The sequence below is a fragment of the Staurois parvus genome, unplaced genomic scaffold (genome assembly GCF_062004578.1).
Source record: "Staurois parvus isolate SC_StPar_1 unplaced genomic scaffold, SC_StPar_1.0 ptg000282l, whole genome shotgun sequence".
Lineage (NCBI taxonomy): Eukaryota > Metazoa > Chordata > Amphibia > Anura > Ranidae > Staurois > Staurois parvus.
The window spans coordinates 11,216,603-11,241,486 of NW_028318078.1; the positions used below are offsets into that span (position 1 = coordinate 11,216,603).

The 24,884-nt window shown below is 41.3% G+C and overlaps 1 protein-coding gene across 1 annotated transcript in view; it reads left to right on the plus strand.

Annotated features, from left to right (window-relative positions):
* RAC2 (Rac family small GTPase 2) overlaps positions 1–24,884 on the plus strand; it is a 125,499-nt gene that overhangs the window by 47,911 nt on the left and 52,704 nt on the right. Inside the window, exons 2-3 of the mRNA XM_089681938.1 lie at positions 5,800–5,871; positions 11,884–12,001. Coding sequence (XP_089538064.1) covers positions 5,800–5,871; positions 11,884–12,001 — 190 coding nt within the window. The remainder of the gene's footprint in view (positions 1–5,799; positions 5,872–11,883; positions 12,002–24,884) is intronic.

Genomic DNA, 24,884 nt, shown 5'->3' on the forward strand with positions numbered 1-24,884 from the left:
GGTCGTGAGGTGGTAGGATAGCTGGGCTGGTAGAGCAGGATACATGCTCTGTGGTGTCCCCCTCAAAATGCTGCATTTGGTTTTAAGGGGTACACTGTCACAGGAGAAGAGTGTCTTACAACAAGGAGCTTCAAGTTTAATGTGTAACTGTGTAAGGTGAACGGCTCACTTTTAAGTATGGGGTGCCGCATTAATGCTGATCTTTGCATTACCACAGCCCCACCTGGTCCCGGGCACTAGTAACCGTGTGCATAAAGTGTTCCCCATCTACAGGGTGAGTAGGTCCTGCCCACATGCATAATGAACTTGCATTCACCCTTCAGTTTCCAGACTCACTAGAAGAGGTGGCTCACATCTTCTTCTGGTCTGGTCTGAGGTGGCTCACATCTTCTTCTCCTTGAAACTATTTCTCAGGGAACTCTAGCAAAAATTATTATAATGGTAGAATAAAGTACAGTATAAAAACATGTTTGCTTAACTCTGTATTATTAATTAATTCCAAGCAAGAACTGAAATACACCATGCTTCCCCTTTAAAGCTTGTAAATAACCATTCATTTCACAACTATCTTATCTAAAATAGAGGAAATGTCATATCTTTATATCTCATCCACGTGTTCTTTGTTTGTTAGAACTTCCATGTGAGACCAACTGCCATCTTTTATCACACATTCAGTTTAATGCCAACTTTGTGCAGCAGCATAGTGGCTAAATATTAGAGCTCGTGTCTTTCTGTAATGTGGCTCTGGGTTTGATCCCATTCACCATGTGTTTGTGTCTGCCAAGATTTTTATCATGGAGGTTTCTCCTTGAAACTATTTCTCAGGGAACTCTAGCAAAAATTATTATACATATAGCACATGGTATGTTTGAATGATCAGTAAGTGGTAGGATTAATAATAAAAGAATAAATGATGTGGCAAACATACAGTAGCATAATTGGTGCCCATAGCTAATTATCCACTAGGAAGGTCTGGAGGAACCCTGGAATTTTATAGAAACCTGGTTAAGGCTTGGTTCACATCTCTGCAGTTTGCTTTTGAGCTGTTTCTGCAGTGCATTTTGTATTTTTGTACATGTGTTTTTGACACAATTTTCATGCTTTTGTTATGCTTTTTTTGGCCAATTTGGGAAGATTAAAAAACCCAAATTGTATCAAAAATGCAGAAAAAATGCACTGCATGCTTTTCTGCACCATCTTCTTTGAAGTCCAACCAAAAAAATGCACCATTTTGCATTTTAAAAAGTCCCTGACCCTTTCAAAAAATGCAGCAGCTGAAAAAAGCACAGACGTGAGCATGTTCCGTAGGAAACCATGTTAAATGGACTGTAGTGCTTTTCTGCAAAAAGCACTAAAAAATGCATAGGTGTGAACCAAGCCTTAGAAAGACTGCTCTAGGTATCCCAATTTTCTTTACAATCCATAAGCATGTTGGTGTTGCCCATAGTTTACTGTATGTCTACGTTACTGTAACCTAGAGACACTACACTGTATACTTTTTTGTGGCAAAAACGAATGTAATTTTTTATTCTCAATAAGGTGCTGAAATAAAATAAGAACAACACACATCCAGGGTTGTATTCAGACATCAAGCTGCACTAGTCACATTTATATCACACCCAATGCATTAAATTTAAAATACTAACAACCCATCCACAATTCGCCCCCCAGCTACTGTACATCAATAACCTACTCTCAAAATACAAACCAAATCATTCTTCCGATTCCTCCCAAGACCTCCTGCTCTCTAGCTCCCTTGTCAACTCCACCCATGCTCAATTCCTGGAGTTCTCCCAAGCCTCTCCCATCCTATGGAACTCCCTACCTTAATCTGTCAGACCTCATACTCTGTCCACTTTTTTGACGATCCCTAAAAATCCTTCTCTTAAGAGAAGCCTGTCCTGCCCCCACCTTACAACTGTACTTTTATTTTCTCCTTTAGCTCATCCCCCACAGTTATTACCTTTTGTATCATTTGACCCTTCCTTTTAGATTGCAAGTTCTAATGAGCAGGGCCTTCTGTATTGAATTGTACTGTAACTGTACTGTCTGCCATCATGTTGTAAAGCATTGCACAAACTGTTTGTGCTATATACATCTTGTATAATAATAATAATTTCTTTTGTAGATTTGACTTGTGACATGAAAACATTTTAGTAAAAACATATCCTACAGTAGCATGTTGTCTTATTTACGAGGTGGTATCAAAAAGTTTAAAAACTAGTTTTGTAACACGCCAACAGATGGCAGCACAAGGCTGCATGCACAGTCAAGGAGCAGCAACCTTCATAAGTCAGTATGCCAAAAGACATTGTCCTGTGTACATCGGGAGCTGTACAACTGGTGCTATTCTGACCACGTGCATTACCACATCTGCTATTTAATCATGGACTGCAATTTAGAACGAAAAGCAAATGTGAAATTCTGCGTGAAACTGGGCAAAATCGCTGCATCTCCGCAATTATGTCAAAAGGGTGATCTTTGAGCTGGATGTTCATCTTCGGGAAGAGGGCATTTTCGGGCCGCCATTTGTGGGTGCTAAAACTTTCACATAAACCAATTAACTTGCATGTATTGGGATTTTTTTTTTAGTAAAGACTATTTTTTACTGGATATGTTTTATAGCAAAAAGTTACAAAAATGGTCTAGTCAGAAAGGGCGGTAAATCCTCTGGAGGGCAAGTGGTTAATGTTCATCTTTGATGTAAACTCACAAATACCCTGTGCACTGTGATTCATATGTAAGCCTTTGTGAAATATACCATTTCTTTGATGGCTGTACAACTACTTTTCAAAAAACATTAATAAAAACTATTGAAACAGAAATTTTTAAACAAAAGTTACAAATTGAAAATAAGGCCAATTGTGGATAATATTAATAATAATAGTCATAATAATGGTAATACTAATAACAATAATAATGTTTTATTTCTATATTGCCCTTTGCCCTCATTTCTAATATTCCTACTCCTTGTTAATTTACTCCTGTAAATATCATATAAATGACTCATTGCCGTTATGAGCTGTAAATATATCAATGATTCATCACTGTTATCAGTTGTGAATAAACTGTTAGAAAAAATTGCTTTTAGTTACACTGTAAGAATGATATCAGTATCATTCTTCTGGCAAAATCCTAGAAAATGCTTAGTATCCCATATCTCAATGTTGGGAATATTGGGGTGCTCAGGGTTCAGTCAAAAGAATGGTGACATCACTCCCTTTAATACAGACTCATTTTTTTGTACTAATTTTTTTTTTTTTACATGCTTGTTCTTCCTTATTTTTGGTTATTATACTTAAAGTGTCGCTAAACTCTGGTTAAAAAATGTACTCATGTATGTATGCTTCACTTCAAGAACGTTCCATTGCTTTCAGTCCCTTTTTTGCTGGGTTATGCCCCATGGTCTCTCTGTATGTAGGAATGTAGCCACCCTCTCTTACCTACTTCCAAGATGGACCAGGGACTATGGCCAATGAACTCTGAGAAACAATTTCAAGAAAAATAGATTACAGGGCCACTAAGTAGTGGATGTGTATGAATTATTTTGAAGAAGAATATAGTTTAACCCCCTGGCAGTATTCCCGAGTGTAGCTCGGGGTTAACTTTCAGTACCAGAAGCGGTAACCCCGAGCTACACTCGGGATTACACTGCAGCGTTGCTCTGGGATCCCTTCAGCACTTACCATGTCCTCCAGCCGATGTCGGCATCCGTCTTCCGGGTTCTGTTCCCTGTGAGCGTCGGGACAAACTGGGGACAGAACTGGCGGGAAATTCAAAAATGTAAAAATTTGACATTCACTCAATACACTAAAATCTGATAATATTACATTACTGTATCAAAGCATTTAACATACATTTTGTCCCTAGTTTTTTGTCCAGTGCCCTGCCTGCATTTTTACTGTTCTTTCCGCCTAGAAACTGAGAAACGTCCATGGCATCCAAAAAGCGTCCCTTTATGTCAAAAGTGGTTTTAGACCAGCTAGAGAACTGCGGTAGTAAGTTAGAACCACTTGCAGAATTGAATGATAATGATTTGTGGGGAAATTCGTCATCAAACACTGAAAACAATTTTGCAACTAAGCTCAGTGATGTGCGAACTTGGCGCTCTATTTCAAATTTCAGTGTTTTTGGTTTGATTACATTATTGAATGAAATTTATTATTATTAAATAATTATTTTTTATGAATATTTATGATTATTTATTATATTATAATTTATGATTTCGTGTTTCAAATTTTATTGTTTACTAGACTCTTGTTCAGACAGATTTCAGTGTATTATTCCTAAGAATTACAGGCCTACAATAACAAAACAACATATTTCCATGTAAAAAAAAGTACTGCTTTGAGCATAGAAATACTGACATAATGAGACCACTAGGGAGGTTAATGTCGCTTTAATTTACCTCTAAGTGGGGAGTGTGTACAAAGGTTCTCTCTAATGCCTAGAGGCAGGACTACAAGTTCCATGAGCCCTTGTGTGCATTGGTAATGCAAATGGTTGGGTGGATGGCTGGCTGAATGCAAAAATAAACTGAACCATGCTTGGCCAGCTTTAAGAATGCATACATTTGATAAACATTTTCCACCATGCTAGTTCAAATTTTCTTGGCATTGCGGTTGAAAATGAATGTCGATTTGACCCCACTAAAGAATAGAATAATGAATTAACTTTCTAACAACATTCTTATAATGAAGTTCTACTATTGTATACCTAGCTTTAATCCAAAGAACAAAGGTATACCATGCAGGCAAACAATCCAGATCAATCCACAACAGGTGCAGGCTCTGGCTCGCCACCACACACGATGCAATAGGAAGAACGGTCAGCCACACACTGGAGGATAGATGAATATAGTGTGTATTTATTAATCCAAAGGACACACAAAACACCAGGACATGAATACAGGACCTGTTAACGCGTTTCACACAATATCATGCTTAATCATAACGATCGTGTGAAATGCGTTAACAGGTCCTGTATTCATATCCTGGTGTTTTGTGTGTCCTTTGGATTAATAAATACACACTATATTCATCTATCCTCCAGTGTGCGGCTGACCCTTCTTCCTATTGCATACCTAGCTTTAAGCTGGCCATAGACGATTCAAACCATGTATGGGCAGGCTGAATGTACCAAGTTGATCAATCAATTTGGGTACAACCATCTTGCCGGGTTTTACATGTGTTTATTGCTAGTGGCTATTATAGTGTTCTCCTATATGTGTTCTAATATAGTGTTCTCCTGGCTCCCCCCGCCCTCCTGCTGGGAGAACACAATGCCTCTACAGGAAAGATTCCCCATCAACACTGACTGTTGATGTGTTGTGTGTTGTGTTGATGGGGGAATTGAGTGGTTTTCTTTCCTTCAACCACCATAAAATTGTAATGTCTGTTGCTGGATTTAGTATTGACTAAGGCCCTTCTCCTTGCTTAAAAAATGTTGAGATAAGATATCAACCACATCCGTTGCATGCATTGTTTTCAATGGACTAGTAGACCCTTGTGTAGAATTGAGAAGCAAGAAGCAGAGCCCACATAGAGTATACGATAACTAAATATGGCTGCACTTGTGTTCATATATATTTACACACTGTACATAAAAATAAGATGTTTAATATGTAAATCAACACTGAAAAGATAATTTGCATCCATGTGATCACTTTTATATGTGTATATAAATTTTTCCTTTATAAAGATTCCCTTTAAACCTCAAAAACATGCTAAGCCCAACTTTACTGGAGGTCCAAGGTACAAATATACCTAATATTGTTTTCTTTTTTTTTGTCTTTAACAGAGCTGTTGGTAAGACATGTCTGCTGATCAGTTACACAACTAATGCCTTTCCAGGGGAATATATCCCGACTGTGTGAGTATAAAGCCATCTAGTGTCTCTATTATGAACCCCAATTCTTTTCTTGTTCAAACATTTTATTGGGTTATAAGGGTATAAGGCAGATGAGAACATATGGCCCAAGGCCTTATAGCAACAATATGATTAATGCAAACTTAATAGAGCAACCAGTGTAAAGAGGGGGGGAGGAAGAAAGAGGAGAGAGAGAAAAAAAAAGAAAGGGGGGAGGGGAGGAGGAGGTAGGTAAGGTGTGTGACTTCCAGGGTAGGGAGGAGGGTGCGGGGCCGGACCAGTGCTCCAGAGTGTCTTCCAAGGGGGAAGGTATTAGGGAAGAAGCAGCGATTCATCAAAACCTTGAGGGAGGAAGTGATCGACCCAGGGAGACCAGATTGACAAAAATTTGAGGACTGTGTCTGTGATGGTAGCTTTCACTTTGGCATGTATCATAGCCTGTGTCACCTTATTCCGAACCGCCAATATGCTAAGAGAAGGGGTTTTCCAGGATTTTGCTATAATTTGCTTAGCGTAGGTTGTGACCTGCAAGAGGAGCTTAAACTGGAGTTTAGGAATCGAGGGGGGTCGTAAATTGAGTAAGGCGATGTCCAGAGTTGGCGCTAGCGGTTTTTTTGAGAAGGGTAGATAGCATGTGGAAGATACCAACCCAGAAGGTGTGGGCTACTGGGCAGGACCACCAAGTGTGAAGGTATGTGCCCCTCATCGCACAGCCTCAAAAACAGTCTGGAGAAAACCCCGGAGTATATTTAGCAACCCTAGCCGGAACCAAGTACCACCGGGAGAGGACCTTGTAATTCGTCTCAACCGCTACTACATTCTGTGAGGAGGATTTAGTTGCTTGTCATATGTGGTCCCAATCCTCTGGGTTCAGCTGGGGGCCTAGATCCCTCTCCCACTTGGAGACCTATGAGGGGCCAGGGGAGGACTCAGATGTCGAGAGTAGGGCGTAGAAGATAGAGAAGATAGAGATAAGGCAACGTCTGTGCAGGCGCTTTCAAAGGAGGTCATAGACCTAATGGAGCATGAAGTAGCGCAGAGGAGGGAATAAAAGTGTGTTAGTTGGAGGTAACGAAAGATTTCTGAAGCAGGAAGGGAGTGGGATTCTCGAAGAGATGGGAAGGATTTGACACCGGAGTTAGTCAAGAAACGATGGGCTCTAAGGAGGTTAGCTGAGGACCAAAGTGCGAAAGAGCGTGGAGAAAGCCAGGCAGGGGGGAAATCCGGGTTGCGAAAGTGAGAGAGAAGGGGGTTGTGGGGGGATTGAAGGGGGTATCGGGATTTGAGTCTATCCCAAAGCACTACAAAGTGGGAGGTGACTGGGTTCTGGATTGCACGACGGTCAGAAGGATGAAGCCAAAGTACGTTAGCTAAGGAGAGGGGGTCAATATTAACTGACTCTAAAATCACTAATTGCGGAATCTCATGAGATGCATGATACTTTGGGAGTTGCGCTAAGTGGGCTGCTAGGTAATATTTTGCTAAATCCGGGAGACCCAGACCTCCCTTTAACTTTGGCATGTGGATGGTAGTACGGGGGACTCTAGGACGAACAGGACCCCAGATGTATGTGTGGGCCCGGTGCTGGAGCACTCAGGGATAATAAGCCGGGACAGGTATGGGGAGAACCCTGAAAAGATAGAGGATCTTAGGTAAGATGGACATTTTCACTACTGCAATTCTATCCAACCACGCCAGTGGAAAAGAAGACCAATTGTGATCGAACCAGTGGAGAAAACACCAGACGGAAAAAAGGATGCAAGGATGAAAAGATAAAACAAATGTGATCAGGCTCAAGACTGTCAGCTGGCTAAAAGGGGCTACAATAAGCAAAGCCTCCAATATCAAGTGACCTGAGAGGGGAGGTAACAACGGTAATAGATAATACATAACATGGTAAGGGTAACTATAGGTTGAAGGACAAAATGACCTTAGCAACAACAAATGCAAAATTAAAGGCTCAGGCTCAAGGGTAGGCCCCAACAGGGGGAGGTGGGTTGGACCGGGAGACCAACGGAGTAAAGAGGTACTAGAAAGAAAGAGGGCCTGGAGGGCCAAACAGCAGGAAGGTGGTCGTAGAGATGGCCCCCAGGAGGGGGAGGGCCAGAGGTAGGGATCTCAGACAGTGTACACGGAGGAGGTGGGGGTCCATGGTGGAGTATAGTGAAGAAGGCTGATGTGATCAAGTCACGGAAACCAACAATGAGCCAGGCGAGGCTGGAGAAGGATGAAGGTGACTGGAGCAGGGTTCAGTCCATGGAATCCTGTGGGGCAGGTGCCGGAGAAATATAATGCCTGCGTTTGTGGGTATTGGATGGACCTGTTGCTGAAGCGGAGTGGTGGGCTTTCTGGGGCGAGCAGGAAGCAGACCTTCTCCGTGATCCCTCAGGGATGTCTGGGGGAAGGTGGAGCTGGAGGTGATGGAGAGTGTCCAGTAGTTCCTCGGTAGATCTACAAATATAATTGCGGGATTGGTGGGAGAAACGAACAGCAAATGGAAAGTTCAAATGATACGTAATTCCGTGTTGTTGAAGGATTTGCAGGTGGGGTTTCATGGCCCTGCGTTTGGCAATGGTGGCGGGGCATAGATCTTGAAATAATTTGTAGGTATGTCCCTGGAAGGTTAGGGTGCCTGCGTTTCGAGCCGCTTGAAGGATCTGTTCCTTGGTGTAGAAATAGTGGAATTTAACAATGATGTCGCGGGGAGGGCCGTTCAGTCTGGGTGGGGCTAAGGCACGGTGCACCCTATCCAGCTCTAGGCGTTCAATCGGGATAGCATCAGAGAGTTCTTGGAGTAGCGCAGTAGTCATGGAGAGGACGTCAGTGATGTTTTCAGGAAGTCTGCGGATGCGAATGTTTGAGTGGCGGGCCCTGTTTTCAAAATACTCAAGGTGGGAGTGGAGCGTTAGGTTTTCATCACGCAACGCCTCAAGTTCATCTGAGTATGTGTGAACAGCTGCATCCAGGTTGTCCACCTTATGTTCTAGCCCAGATGCGCGGACCCCTAGGTCACGGATTTTTTTAGATAATTTGTCCGTGATATGGTCGGAGGTCTGCTTTAGGGCTCTATGCAGCGTTTTCTCAAATTGTTTGAGAAGGTCATGAGGTACAAGATTAGTGGGGTCAGCAGTAGGTGGAGCGTTAGGTGTCTCCTGGTCAGTGTCATCGTTAGACTCACACTCCATGATGCTGTGGTCTGGATCAGGCTGCAGAGCTGAGAGGGAGAGGGAGCGTGCCTGCTTTTTGGAGCTGGAGCCGGCGCCATTTTGGAGGAGGCACGAGCCAGGGCTTCCTTTATGGGCTACACCTGTGGCTGGTGTTTTGTGGCTCCCCGGACCATTGTGGCCGGTTCCCGGGGTGCTGCTTATGTTGCGGAGGCGTTAGTGAGGCTGGGGTGAGCCGGGAGCAGCAGCAATGAGGTTTTCTCCTGCTGTGGTTCGGAGCCTCAGGCGGACATGTGACCTCTAACCCCAATTCTTTTATTCCTCTTTTCTTAAATGTTAGGTTTGGTCCCTGATTATTTTAAGGCCTCATGCACACTGAGCGTTTGGCCAGCTTTTCTGAATGCCTTTTCCCCTGGCAGGAGAAAACCAGCTTAAAAAAAAACACCTAAAGCCTCATTTTGTAATTGTGTTTAGGCGCATTTAAGGCATCAAGCATTATAGTGTTCAATAATTTCATTGGCCAGAATAATAGTTTATTCTGTCCATTGCAATTAATGAGTGCTCAAGCGCTAAAAGCACCTAGCGTTTAGCCTTGTTACACATGTTTAAATGCGCCTGACCTTTTTCTACTTAAATGCTTTTCTCCTGAATGCGTTGCTGGTTTTTTTTTTGGCCTCTAAACTCTCCTCTTCAAATACACCTATAAACACCTATGTGTGCATGGACACCTAGGCCAACATGGAGGGGCGTTTAGCAGAAAAAAAAATGCTAAATGCCTCTTAAGGCAGCATTTTTTATGCCCATTGTGCACGAGACCTAAAAGTCTAAAGGAAAAGTATTGATCCTGTAAAAAACAAAATGAATTGTGATTTCTAGACCCAAAATGTTAGATGTCCCTGGGTATATAACCTATGCAAACAACAATAGAAAGAAAAAGAAAAACAATTGGGGCTGCTACAACGTGCATAAAAACATAAAATAAAAATGCATTATAAAAGTTTACCTTTATTATATATAATAATACAAAATATAAGAAAATAAAAAAACAATAAAGTCAGTAATAAATACACCTGTATACCACTAATGAGATGATAAACTAATCCAGGTATTGATAAACAAGATAATGCTCTGTCATTGTGTTAGTCTCCGTTTTTAAACTTGGTAGTGGTATAGTCATATACTGTAGGTAATAGGTGCTTTTATTATCAATCTTATTATTTCTCTGGTCTAATAAAGGAATATTTTTATGTTTTCCTATTCATGTTTTTATGCAAATCAAAGCAGACCCAAATTGTATACTCTCTTTTGTTGTTTGCATTAGTGATCCTGTAATTGGATATTAGTTATTTGTTTGATTTATAACAACTGCATCTGATTACCAAGGGCAACACACCAATTTTTAATGTATTACCTTCAAAACAGACCAGAACTAGCAAATTTGTTAAAAGGTTGTTTTTTTTTTTTTTAAGTCTTGCCGAAATATTAAAAGTAATTGAAGTTCTGAAAAATATTTCTGTCACAGGAGGTACGAAGGGCTTTCAATAAGTTTCTGCATACATATATAAAATTAATACCTTAAAAAAAGTATGGAAACTTTTTGAAGAACCCTCGTAGTATTTCTTTTGGTGTCTTGTGATACTGTATGACCAGTACTTTGTTTTAATCTCCACACTGGAGGAACTGCACAGTTCCTTTTTTATGAGTGGAGGGCATATTTGTTTTTCCATCATAAGCAAAACACACTGTTTATATTTTAGAGCGTAGTTGGGCTTTATTTTTTTAATATTTCAGAGCAAAATCTCTGTGTTGGTTTCTTGGGTATGCACTTCTGCAGCAGGCACGAGGGGGCAAATTCTTTGCCTTAGGGTTTTTATTCATTTTATATTGTAAAACAAAGAAAATCAAATAGAAGAGTGGAATTACTCCAAGGTGGGAGGAAACACTTACAGCTCCAAGGTGGGCAGGAACAGAGCCCTGACAATGACAGGAAGATTCCATTGCTGGAGTCCTAAAGAAAATTAATTAAACCAACAGATGACCCAGCTCACCAGACTCTATCTAGATATGCAACACCATGTTTGAATTTTAAAAATTCTTTCTACTGGTGACCCTGATCCATATTTTGATCCAGTGGGTTTTACATACTCTCTGCTACCTTTTTTTCTTTTCCATTCAAACAACTTTTCATATGGCTTTTTATGTACATGTTCATGGTGACAGTACTTAAAATTAATATTTCGCCATTTATGGAAAATGTTTATATAATCTAAAAATTACAAAATGATGTAACCAAAGAGGTCTGGGATTACAGGTGGCACAAATAAAGTGGCCTAGTGGGCATGTATTTAATGTTTCCTCTGGAGAACTCTGCTTGTGGTAAGGGCCATAGTTAGACATCATGCTGCCCTAGAAATACCTGATTGGTGACACCTTTTTTTTTAAACCTGCATCCCGTGTGTCATATAATAATAGCAAAAACTAAGAGTAGATTATGCTGTTGGAGGCAGCATACTGTCTGCATTATATTCACAGCTACATTTAAACTGTACAAACAATAGGAGAGACGATTTCAATTTTCTTAAACAACGAGGAGCCTTCTTAGGTCACTTTTACATGGGTCTAGCTGCTGACCCCCGATCCTCGGTGGATCACACTGTCAGCAGCAGTTAGCTGATTGTCTTTTTTTATAGACCAGGGCAGGGCCTAGAAGAAAGGCCTTCCCTGAATTTCTTTTTCTTTGGAAGGTTTTCATGGACAACCTAAACATACAGTATGACAGGTATAAAATGTAAGAATTTTTTTTGTGGACATCATTGTTATTACAACATTGTACAATCTATGTATTTTTCAGATTTGATAACTATTCGGCTAATGTGATGGTGGACAGTAAACCTGTGAACCTAGGATTATGGGATACAGCTGGACAGGAGGACTATGACCGTCTGAGACCACTTTCCTACCCACAGACTGTATGTATTAGATAAGTAGTATCAAGATTAATTAACAGGGTTATGATTTACTGGATGTTTTGGTTCAGTCTAAGCAATAGCAGCTTGACAAGATGTACCATAGTTGGGTTATCTGGTGACGTAAAATGAACCTGTGCACTGTCTTTGCACATCTCCACTCAGCTGCCAAGAGTGAAAGGAAAATCCAGTGTAAGCTATAAATCATTAGGGTTGTAGTTTACACAGGCCTATGGACTTCATGTATTGGCCCAGCACTGTCTCGTGATTAAAGTATATGTGAACCCTTAAAATAGAATTAAAAGCTAAACAATTGTGTACAGCTATAAAAAATAAATATTGATGTCACATAATCTCTGTTGTCAGCTGCATAAGGAAGCAATGCAAAGAGAACAGAATACCTTTAACATAAGTACATGGCACAACAGGCACATATCATGAATATGAAATATTGGGGTAACATATTCTTTAATTAGAATGTGCACTAAAATGTGCAGGCTTACTATGGGTTAAGTCCAGTGAGATGCATGCCAGCGCTTATCTTTTTTATTTACATCTCACAGTTTTATGGAGCTCTGGGAGGATAGCTATCACTCCATTCCAGGACTTTGAGGCCTCATTCACATTAGGTGATTTGGAATTACAGGCTGAATTGCCACAATTCTGTCTGCGATTCCACATTTCGACAATGTGCAATGTAGGTTTGGATGGCATTATTCTTCTTGGCATCCCAAAAACAGTGCAATTCCACTCTGATTATCATGTGTCAGAATCATATGGCAATTGTGGAAAAGTGCGTTTAAAAATTGCGCTAAACCTGTGACCCAAAAATGAGCAGGAGCTTTTTTTGGGTGACAAACGTATCTAAACACAACACGTGGAATGCATGTAAATCAGCAGCTTTGGCCACCCCTCCCCTCTGCTATTTATTTGCATAAGCCTTTGTATTTTGTGAATGAGTCCACATAAGATATTCATGAATTACGCAGAGGCTATTTTAAAGGGCCATACTGCCAGAAAAGTGTTGTGACGTATTTATTGAAGTCCTCTGGTTAAGTTCTGACCCCACTTTGGTGGGGTCAGAACTTAACCAGCTTTGACAAGTCACACTTCTGGACAAGTTCCCTTGGCATCAGAGACACCGCTCTCTCTTGGTTCTCGTCCTATCTATCCCAACGCTCCTTCAGCGTTTCCTACAATGATGCCACCTCCTCTTCCCTCCCCCTCTCTGTTGGGGTCCCCCAGGGCTCTGTCCTTGGACCCCTTCTCTTCTCCATCTACACCTCCTCCCTTGGCAAACTCATACACTCCCACGGCTTCAATTACCACCTCTACGCTGATGATACTCAAATCTACCTATCCACCCCTCACCTCACCCCCACATTCTCCGCTCGCATCACTCACCTCCTAAACGACATCTCTGACTGGATGTTGCTCCATTTCCTCAAGCTCAACCTCTCCAAAACCGAGCTTCTCGTCTTCCCCCCAGCCCGTGCCCCCCCTCCCATCCTTTCCATCACTACCAACAACACCACCATCAATCCCGCCCAGCAAGCCAAGGTCCTTGGCGTCATTCTGGACTCAAACCTTTCCTTTCAACCTCATATCAAATCACTTACAAACACATGCAGGCTCCACCTCCGGAACATCGCCAAGATACGCTCCTTCCTTACCCCAGACACCACTAAACTACTCGTACACTCCCTGATTATCTCACGCCTTGACTACTGCAACTCCCTCCTCACCGGCCTACCCCAGTGCAAACTCTCCCCGCTCCAGACCATCCTGAACTCAGCGGCCAGACTCATCCACCTCACCAGCCGCTCCACCTCTGCCACCCCTCTCTGCCTCTCCCTCCACTGGCTCCCCATTGCCCAACGCATTAAATTCAAATTGCTCACCCTGACCTATAAGGCCATTCACAACATTGCCCCTAACTACCTCACCGACCTGATTCCCAGGTACCACCCTACCCGTACCCTTCGCTCTTCACAGGACCTCCTTCTATCTTGCTCCCTGGTCTCCTCCTCCCACGCACGACTGCAAGACTTCTCCAGGTCCTCCCCCATCCTCTGGAACGCACTACCCCAATCCATCAGACTGTCACCTTCCCTCCTCACCTTCAGGCGCTCCCTGAAAACCCACCTCTTCAGGGAAGCCTACCCCACCCTCACCTAACAGCCGCTGCCCTTCCCTCCTCCTACCACTCCATCCCCCACAGCCGTTTCCTCCTGTGCCTCTACCCCCTCCCTCCTAGATTGTAAGCTCGAAAGAGTAGGGCCCTCTTACCCCTTGTGTACTGTTTGATGTTACTGTTCTGTTTCATGTATTGTCCCCCCCTCTATTGTACAGCGCTGAGCAAACCCTTTGGCGCTATATAAACTCGATAAATAAATAAATAAGTTCTGGGCACACAATTCTGGGCAAGTCATTTTTAACCACTTGCCGCCCAGCCACCGCATTAAAACGGTGGCAGGGCGGCACGGGCAGGCAAAACCACGTTTTAAAACGTGGTTTTGCAAAACAGGTAGGGGGCGCGCGCCTCACGCGCGCCCCCCCTACCTGTCCCACGGGTGTCAGCAGCGGGTCTCCGCTGCCGGGTCACGGCCGGTCTTTACCGGCGTTTTCCCGCGATGACCGGTGATCGCTGACACAGAGCAGGGCTGCATTGTTTACACACAGCCCTGGTCTGTGTCAGTTCTCTGACAGCTCATGAAAGCTGAAGAGGGAGAGAAGAGTTTCTCTCCCTCGATCAGCCTCCCCCCCCCCCCCCCGTCCAGCACACACCCCCGCCCCCTAGTAAAACACTCCCCTCACACACTAAACTCTAAAAATGTTAACCCCTTCCTCCCCAATGCCATTAGTACAGTGTCAGTGATTTTTTTTTTTACTGATCACTGTATTGGTGTCACTGGGGATGTCTGTGACCCCAAGTCAGTTCCCCCCCAGTGTCAAAATGTCCGTCGCAGTCCCGCAGTCCTGCCATAAGTCGCTGATCGCCGCCATATGTTGCTGATCGCTGCAATATGTCGCTGATTGCCACCATTATTAGTATAAATAAAAATTAAAAATCCCAGTATCTTTCCCGCCATTTGGAAACACTATAACTTTCATGTAAACCAATTAATTTACACGTATTGGGATTTTTTTTTGCAAAGACATGTCGCAGAATGCATTTTGGATGAAATTTGTGCCAAAATTAGATTTTTTAATTTTTTTTACTGGACATGTTTTATAGCAAAAAGTCCAAAATATTGTTTTTTTTCTCAAAATTGTCAGCTTTTTTTTTATAGCGCAAAAAATTAAAAACGCACAGGCGATCAAATACCACCAAAAGAAAGCTCAATTTGTGGGAAAAAAAAGGATGTAAATTTCATTTGGGTGCAGTGTTGCATGACCGCGCAATTGTCAGTTAAAGTAACGCAGCAACGTAACACAAACCTCTTCTGTAACCGCTTCCTGACCACCCTACAGCAGAAATACTGCTACAGGGCGGCATGGGTATGCAAAATCACATATATATATATATATATATACGTGATTCGCACTCCCGTGGTTTTCACGCCCCTCCCAGATAGCGTCAGATTGCCCGTCAGTACACCAGTCATCACATTTAACCCCTTGATTGCCAGGAGCACGCTCATGTACAATAAACCTCCATTGCTAGTATAGTTTCTGAACGGGTCAATATCTTTGATCAGATCAGCACTATACCAGCGTTCACATTAGTATAGTGTCCCCAAAAACGCAGCGTTAGTGGGATCAGCCCTGACACCTGCCAACACCTGTGTTTAGGGCCTACGCTTACCCTACCTTCTCCCCCAGCAAGTGCAGTGTCAGTAGGTCACTGTCACTTGATACATTGCACACAAAACCGCAGTGTTCGCAGAATCAGGCCTGATCTCTGTTAGCACTTGCCGATAAATTTTGATGACTCTCATATGCAGCAGAGTGCCAGTACTAGTGCTGCTCTACCTTTTGGTGAACTGGCGAGTACCAGCAGTCTAGTACATCTTGGTCTTTCACATACCTCCTTGATTTTTGGAGCTGTTTTTCACGAAATATCTGTATTGTGGATCAAAGCAGTTTATATGCACAACAGTTTATTGCCGCCAACCCAAATTCAAACTTTGCCAGACCATTCGCATGGAAACTCATTACGGTTTTCAAATTTACATTTTTTTGGGGCCTAACCCTCAACATGGGCATTACTAAAAGAAATGAATTGAGGTTGTATTGGTCCGCAGACCCGATTCATCATATGCCCGTGTTCTCTGCTGCCATGGCCAGGCATAGATATGAGAGTATAATGTGTTTTATGCATTTCAGCGACAATACACTCTGTCATCCTCGGGGTAACCCTGAATTTGACCCGCTCCACAAAATTCAGCCCCTCGCAAATCACCTTAACCTAAAATTTGCAGATGTCTATACTGCCCAGCAAAACATCTGCGTTGATGAGTCCCTGATTAATTTTTCTGGCCGCCTTGCATTCAAACAATTTCTCCCCAGCAAGCGTGCCAGATATGGGGTCAATCTGTAGAATACCTGTGAGAGGACAACAGGCTTTACTTATAAGTTTCGGATTTGCGAGGGAAAAGATAGTCACGTAGAGCCCGCCCGGATGCCCAGACTACATGGGGAGCAGTGGCAAGATAGTTTGGGACTTGGTGTTATCATTTCTCCATATGGGGTACCACTTATACGTGGACAATTTTTATTGAAGCGTGCCACTATTTAGACATTTATTCAATCTTGGAACTGGCACTTGTGGCAAAGTGTGACCTAATGTGTGCCCACCATTAGAAGTGGGTGGATGCAGGACGGTATATTCTAATGGTGGGCATACCACACACTTTTTCTGGCAGAGATTTCTTCTCATTTTTTCATTCAGTCCACAGGCTGCATACAAAAAAAAAAAAGAACATAGCATATATAACAACAAGACCAGCGATGTACTAGTACATCACTGGATTTGAATGGTTATACCAGGATGATGCCTACAGCTGCAGGCATCATCCTGGTGTCGTTTTTTTCAGCCAGTGATTGGCTTTCATGTAAAAGTAATCCTAGTGGCTAATTAGCTGCAAGATTTCTTTTACAAGCAGTGGGAGATGATGTCCCCCCTCCCCCGCTGCCTTCCACGGCCTTCTCAGGCAGTCCCGTGCCATCAGGGGAACCTGAGAATGCAGCCAGTGTTTCTGCCAGCTGACTATAGAGCTGATTGGAGACCAGAATGGTGCCAATCATCTCTATAGTCTAAGAATTCGGAAGCTACAAGCATTTCATCACTTCAGTTTCGGAGGATATAAACAGCGCCATTTGTAAATTGGGAAAGCATTTGATCACACCGATTTTGGTTTGATTAGATAATGTAAGGGCAGAGGAGATATCTAGAGCCTGATAGACCCCAGATTTCTCAAAAAAGAATATATGACAACGCCCATTGAAGTTATAGGGGCTATTTGCATTCCCTGTTATAGCATTAAAAGTGATAAAAAAAAAATGAAATGTACAATGTAAAAATAATTAAAAAAAAAATCAAAAAAAAAAAAATTGCCTCTCCCATACGCGCACACCTGTGTGCACAAGCCTTGACCCTGTGATGTTATGTAAACAGCGGTTGCACCATGCATGTGAGGTATTGCCATGAACGTCAGATCAAGGGCAGTAATTCTAACACTAGACCTCCTCTGTAAATCTAAAATGGTGGCGTTTAAAGTGCTGCCTATGGATATTAAAAATGTTTGCAGTTTGTCGCCATTGAACGGGGCAATGCTCAGTTTTAAAGCATGTCATGTTTGGTATCTATTTACTCGGCATACCATTATCTTTCATATTTTACCAAACAATTGGCCAATATATTGTGGTTTTGTGCATTAAAAGTAAAAAAAGTGTATTTTTTTTAAAAAAATTGCTTTTGAAAAATCGCTGCGCGAGTACTATGTGCCATAAAAAATTGTTGTACCCACCATTTTATTCACTAGGGTGTCTGCTTTAAAAAAACATATAATGTTTGGGGGTTTAAATTAATTTCCTAGCAAAAAAATACTGATTTCTTTCATGTGAACAAAAAGGCTTGGTCTTCAGGTGGTTAGAAGAGTGAATGATGTGTGGCATAAACTTCTCATGCTTTTGCATAAAACGCCCCCACCCCCCCAAAATTACCCCTTTTTGGAAAGTAGTCACCCCAAACTATTTGCTGAGAGGCATGTTGAATCAATAGAAGAATTTATTTTTTTACCACATGTTTTTGGAAAATGACAAAAATAAATATATATATATTTTTTTACACAAAATTGTCACTTAAATGATTTACTGCTCACACATGCCATGGTTATATGTGGAATTACTCCCCAAAATACATTTTGCTACTTCTCCCGAGTATGGGGGTACCACATGTGAGAGACTTTTTGGCAGTCTAGCCAAGTACAGGACCCCAAAATCCAATAAGCACCTTCAGGCTTTTGAAGGGCTTTATTTCCTCATTACACTTCCAGACTACCTATCACAGTTTCGGAGGCCCTGAAATGCCAGGATAGCACCTAACCCCCCCCCCCCAAATTACCCCTTTTTGGAAAGTAGACGCCCCAAGGAATTTGATAAAAAGCACGGTAAGTATTTTTCAGATCTCATTTGTTGCCACAAGTTTTTGGAAAATGAAGAAAAAAAACAAAAACATATTTTTTCTATTTTTTTTATATTTCAAAACCTTGTGAGAAAAAATGAGATCTGCAAAATACTCCCCATGCCTCTTTTTAAATTCCTTGGGGTATCTACTTTCTAGAAAGGGGTCATTTGGGGGGGTTTGGGGCTATCCTGGCATGTCAGGGCCTTCGAAACTGTGATAGGTAGTGAGGAAGTGTAATGAGGAAGTTACGCACCTTCAGGCTTTCAAAGTGGTCATTGGATTTCAGGCTCCTGTATTTGGCTAGGCTCCCAAAAAGTCTCACACATGTGGTATCCCCATACTCAGTAGAAGTAGCAGAATGTATTTTGGGGTGTAATTCCACATATACCCATGGCTTGTGCGAGAAATAAATAATTTAAATGACAACTTCCTGTAAAAAAAAAAAAAAACGTTTTTGTCATTTTCCAGAAACTTGTGGAAAAAAAATAAATCTTCCATGGACTTAATATGCCTCTCAGCAGATAGCTTAGGGTGTCTACTTTCCGAAAAGGGGTAATTTGGGGGTGTTTGTACTATTCTGGTATTTTAGCACCTCAAGAAATGTGATGGGCAGTCAGAAAGTAAAAGTAAAATTCCATTATCTATACCATAGTTTGTAGATGCTATAACTTTCACAAAAAGCAATCAATATACACTTATTGGGATTTTTTTAACCAAAAACATGTAGCAGAATACATAATTCGGCCTAAATTTATGACGAAATTTTAGTTTTTTTAGATATTTTTTATGACCAAAATGAGAAAATATTGTTTTTTTTTCAAAAAAAAATTTTTTTCTTCAAAACTTTTTCTGGTTATAGCGCCAAAAATAAAACGTGCACAGGTAATCAAATACCACAAAAAGAATGCTCTATTTGTGTTAAAAGAAAGGACATAAATTTCATTTATGTACCATATTGCATGACCGCGCAATTTTCCAGTAAAAATGTCGTAAATTGCAGTATCTATACCATAGTTTGTAGACACTATAACTTTCACACAAAGCAATCAATATACACTTATTGGGATTTTTTTTACCAAAATCATGTAGCAGAATACATTTTGGCCTAAATTTATAACTAACTTTGAGTTTACTATATATTTTTTATAGCTGAAAGTAAAAAATATTTGGTCTTTTTTTGTTTATAGCGTGAAAAATAAAAAGCACACAGGTGATCAAATACCACCGAAAGAAAGCTCTATTTGTGTGAAAAAAGGACATAAATTTCATTTAGGTGCAGCATTGCATGACTGCGCAATTATCAGTTGAAGTAGTGCAGCGCCGAGTAGCAAAAAGAGGCCTGGTCATTAAGGGGGGTAAATCCTCAGGAGCTCAAGTGGTTAAGAATCCCACCTATTCTGGGAATCAGATTTAGAACTGCTGGGAAGTAGGGCTATGCCAAATGTCCACTTATTGCAAAACAGGTTACCATCGGGAAACTAATAACAATAAATTCTAGTTTTTAAAAAGTCTCTTAGAACATTCCTGCATATAGCAGGAAAAGCAACACAAGCAACACAATGCATATGTTGATACATTTTTAATAGATAACAGTATATTTTGTATCATCTAAAAAATACTACAATGCTGGGAATAAACTTTTATCTAGATGCTAAATGTAACCAGATATTGCTAAGAGGGTTTCCCACTGTTGTATCTTTCAGCTGGGAAATATCCTGAAGGTTTCATTTTAATGATGTGAACAGCTAAATTTAATTGAGCTTTTCAGTCGTCGAGTTCAGAAAAAAATGCATATTTTTAATTAGATTGTGCAGGTAGTCATTAATAATTTGAGTTGTCGCTTTCTGCATTCAGTAATTGTCTCTTTTCCTAGTTGATAATTCACCCCACTGCTTATGTGCCCGCTGTGCCTGGTTTAAACCCTTTGCATTGATTTGCACAATGAGAGATTGTAATTCGTGTAGGAGCAATTTATTATTCTTTATAATGGCTAGCCAGCCTGTTGTTAAGAAACTCCCTTACACATAACTATTGTCACTATCACATGTACTTGGTTACATGCCTTAATCAGTAAAATGAGATTCTGTTTGGAGCCAAGATAATAAAAGGAGGTGCAGATAATAAAGTAAGAGCAAAGAGGCTAGTTTAGAACATGGTTCAATGACTCGGTTTTGCTGCATATGCTAAATTAAGCACTTTTTTGAATAAGGCTCATGTATCTTATTCTGTATGAATAGATTATAGAACCTTTTACTGTTCGTAATCAGTGGTTTTACAAAGAGGTTTGAAATAGTATAAAATTCATTAACATGCTGCTCCATGTTCAGCAACTATTAAAGGAAAAGTAGCAATGCTATCTTAAATGTATTTTTATTGTGATTTTCACATTTCTTCAAACCTACTCTGCCATATTTTTGCTTTTGTATTAAATGTATAGAGATACAAGGATTATCTATTGGGTGGAGCTCTTTCTGCAGTTACTGTGAACTCCAGGCAAACAGCTAAATGCATAGAAAAATATACATATACTGTACAAAGCTTGACATATCTGAAATGAGCCCAAGCTTCAGACAGATGTCCCTTTGCTAAAGGCATGCTGATGCTGGTCTCCGAATTCTGTTCCCCCTCCATGTACACACCATGTATTAAAATAAAGGGTCGTACAACAATATCACTTCCTTGATTGAACTTTATTTGACCAACAGCATGTACATAGTACCTCATGTTTCACATTCACAAACAATAGCAAATAAACACACATTAAAAACACTGTAGAGATAAAAGCCTCACAATGTAAACCCATCATCAATCATGTTGCCCAGGAATGTAAATCCATTGTAAATCACCATGAGTGATGCTCTGATAACCTGTTGACCCACTGATTTTCTCCTGTTGCTGTCAGAAAGATCTTGGGCATTGCTGGATTGTCAACACAGCACTAGGGAACATGGTGACACCATTGATCAAATATTTGGTCAAGGCAATAATGTTGGCTTTCTTATAATGTGAAACAAGTCAGAGGGCTGGTAGCTGTACTTAAGTGGTGGTAATGAAACCGTCACTCAGTGATGAGCGAATGCGCTTGGGTTCAATATGCAGGCCTCTTGTTGAACTCATTGTTAATTTCAGAAATGTCAAACAGTGGGTTCAGTGGGTCGCGGGTCTTCCTTTTTATGGGACCTTTCCATTCAATCATTTCAATTACATGATTGTGTGCGAGAAGCACTTTAATAAGAGAAATAGGCAGCAAAAGGCCTGTTCCCATCATCTGGACAAGGTTCTTGAGCACCCCAAAGTCTATACAAGATCTTAGGCAAAAAGCTTCTATGCTGTCTATTCCTGGGGGACAGGTGCAACACTGGGTCATAGACTCTGGAGGCTCTTTAGATATGGGCAAGCTGAGAGGTGGCTAGCTCTAACACGCAATCTAGCCAGCTTGTGCCAGGACAGATTGTGTGTGCAGCCACATTAGAAAGTCATAGACATCAAATGTTCTTCTGCCGAAAATGCACCATATCACCATAAGCTGTCTTGCAACCGCCTGATATACAATACACTCATGTGGCATACCTTTATGCTGGTCATACTGCATCAGCTCTATCAGCAGCATTGGTCCTTCACCACACATGTGGCTCATTATTCAGGATTTGTGTAACATTGTGTCACCATTTGAAAAGGCAACCAAAATGGTTAGCCTCGATGAGGTGGGGATTGGTGACACTGATGTCTTTGCTGGAGAACACATTGCATGGTGTAATAGACTAGGCACTCAAGGCACAGCAGTATTAGAAAAGAGAAAGCTTCCTGCTGCTTCAGGACCAAGATCCCTTGCCTATTCCCTCCATTAATGAGTGGCAGAGGCAGCAGGAAGCACAGGAGGACTAGGATTTGCAAGAGTAGGTACTGCTGGTAAGGAGGAGTATGGTTGTGGTGCTACCAGTGAAGAGGAGGGAGGAGGGTTTGCAGTGCAGTGAGGAGGAGGAAATCTGAGGCAGCTTCAAGTGTAACGTTTTACCCCTCCCTGACTGAAGAAAATAATTTTATGGAGATCTATCAAACTACCACCCTAGAGGGAGCACAACGTCCCACACTCCGAGATAAAGAGTGATAGAGTGATAAAGCACCTCTGCTGCATTTCTTGATGGCGCCTGAAACCACCGTCCTGTAGCAAAGATGAACAAGAACAACTAATGGGAAAAGGCTGTCTGTTCTTCCAAAAAGGTTGCCCTGGTTTTAAACTTTTTGCCTAAACAGGCAAAGCTGCCCTTTGTGGCACATCACTGCACACTTCTGCGTAACACAGATTGGTGCTAAAGCAGTCTTCTTTTTTCTCCCTCATTTGTCATAGCTGCCTACAGCATTTATTTAAAGCATATTTCTACTTTTGCAGCCTAATTGGGATTACACCTTCTTTATATTTGTTACGAATTCCCATTCACATAGCATAACTTAAAAAAACAAACAAAAAAAATCACAGCTTAGCTTTTTAGATGCTCTTTTCTGGAAACACTGAAAAATCCTACTTAGTTCTCTTTGTTTATGAGGGTGCAAGGGAGCTGTGTTTGTGATAATTAAAGTGATTCTAAACATTTCTTTTTTTTTTTTAATCAAAAACATTTTTATTGAGAAATTGGTAAGTACAGCATTCTGAGATTCAGGAACACATGTTCAAACATATCCTGTACAGCGCTGAGCATACCCTTTGGCGCTATATAAATACTGTATAATAATAATAATAATAATAATATCCAAAAATACAGCATCCGACAAATCTCTGCATAAGATCTACAAATAATATATGATAATTGAGATCAATCACATCAGTTCTGGTTCCTAGTGTCAACTTGTTTGCAGTTACCAGTATTTAAACCAAGTTTTGACATCAAGTGGTCAGACTTAAAACCGGCAAGCCACATAGATCTCCGAAAGACAGTTTCTGACATAGTGGATCACATTAATTCATTAATTTTTTGTAAACAAGACAAATAAAATGGATAATAAATTAGTAAAGATGGAATAAAATGTAGAAAGAGGCAGAGGCAAAGGAAAGCATATCATATAAATTGGTGGTTCAGTTTTAAGGTGGGCTTCTAGATTATGATATGTAGTAAGTCAGGGTACAGATCAACCTGAATCACATGGTACACAAGAGGCAAATCAATCTATGGATATACTCTTATGTTATAAAAAGTAACAATAGAAAATCGATGGGGCATCAACCTGTTGTCAACTTTGTATAATGTGCTCAGCTGTGTTCAAATATCTAAAAAATAAGCCACGGGGGTCCACATTTTGTGCAATTTTTCAGTAGATTCTTTGGCAATAGTTTTTTCCATGTCATAAATGTCTTCTACCAAATGTAGCCATTCAGTAATTGTCGGAGTTCGGGTAGGCTTCCAGTGTCTAGCTCTCATTTTTGGCAGCATTTAAAAAGTGTCTAGTCAGAGACTGTTTATACCTTGTCATGGAACAATTGGATATGTGCAGTAGACAACAGGCCGGAGTAAGTGGTATTTTTTGTTTCAGTAAAATGGACAATTAGCTCACATATTTTGTGCCAAAAGGGAGCTATCAATGAATGCTCCCTCCAAATGTGCAGCATGTTTTCAAGAGCCTGCTCACATCACTAGTAGAGATTGGAAGACAGTGTGTACCACAATTTCAGATTTGCAGGGGTAGCGTACCAGTTTGTCAGCACTTCCTTTTTTTTAATTAAAAAACATGTCATACTTGCCTGCTCTGTGCAATGGTTTTGCACAGAGCAGTCCTGATCTTCCTTTTCTCGGGTACCCTGCCAGTGCTCCTGGCTTCTCTTCCCTGCTGAGTGCCCACCATCGCAGGCTGCTGTTCAGATGAGCTAGCCAGAAGGGTCAAATTCTGGTCAGGACAGAGAGACTCTGCAGGCTAGCCCTTCTGGAATTTCCCCCTGCTCTGAGGCTTTGGAGGAGGGCCTTTTATGCAGTGGGTGGATCTGAGGAGTGGTTGACTGTACTTTTGAGGGACCTCAGCCAATCCCCAGCAGGGGGCTTGGCAAGGGGCTGGACTCTCTTAAAAAGTATAAGAGCTTGCTCAGTAGCAGGAGTGTGGTGGTAGGAGAAGAGTGAGAAACAGGAAGATGTGAGGTTGGAGGAGGAAGGCTGCCAGGAGGCCTAGTGGGATGGGGCCTGTCGTCGAACCTGGAGCTGTAAAGGAGGAAACTCAGGACTCACTGGTTCCCTGAGAGAGGACCACCTGTATAGCAGGGAAGGAGCAGCC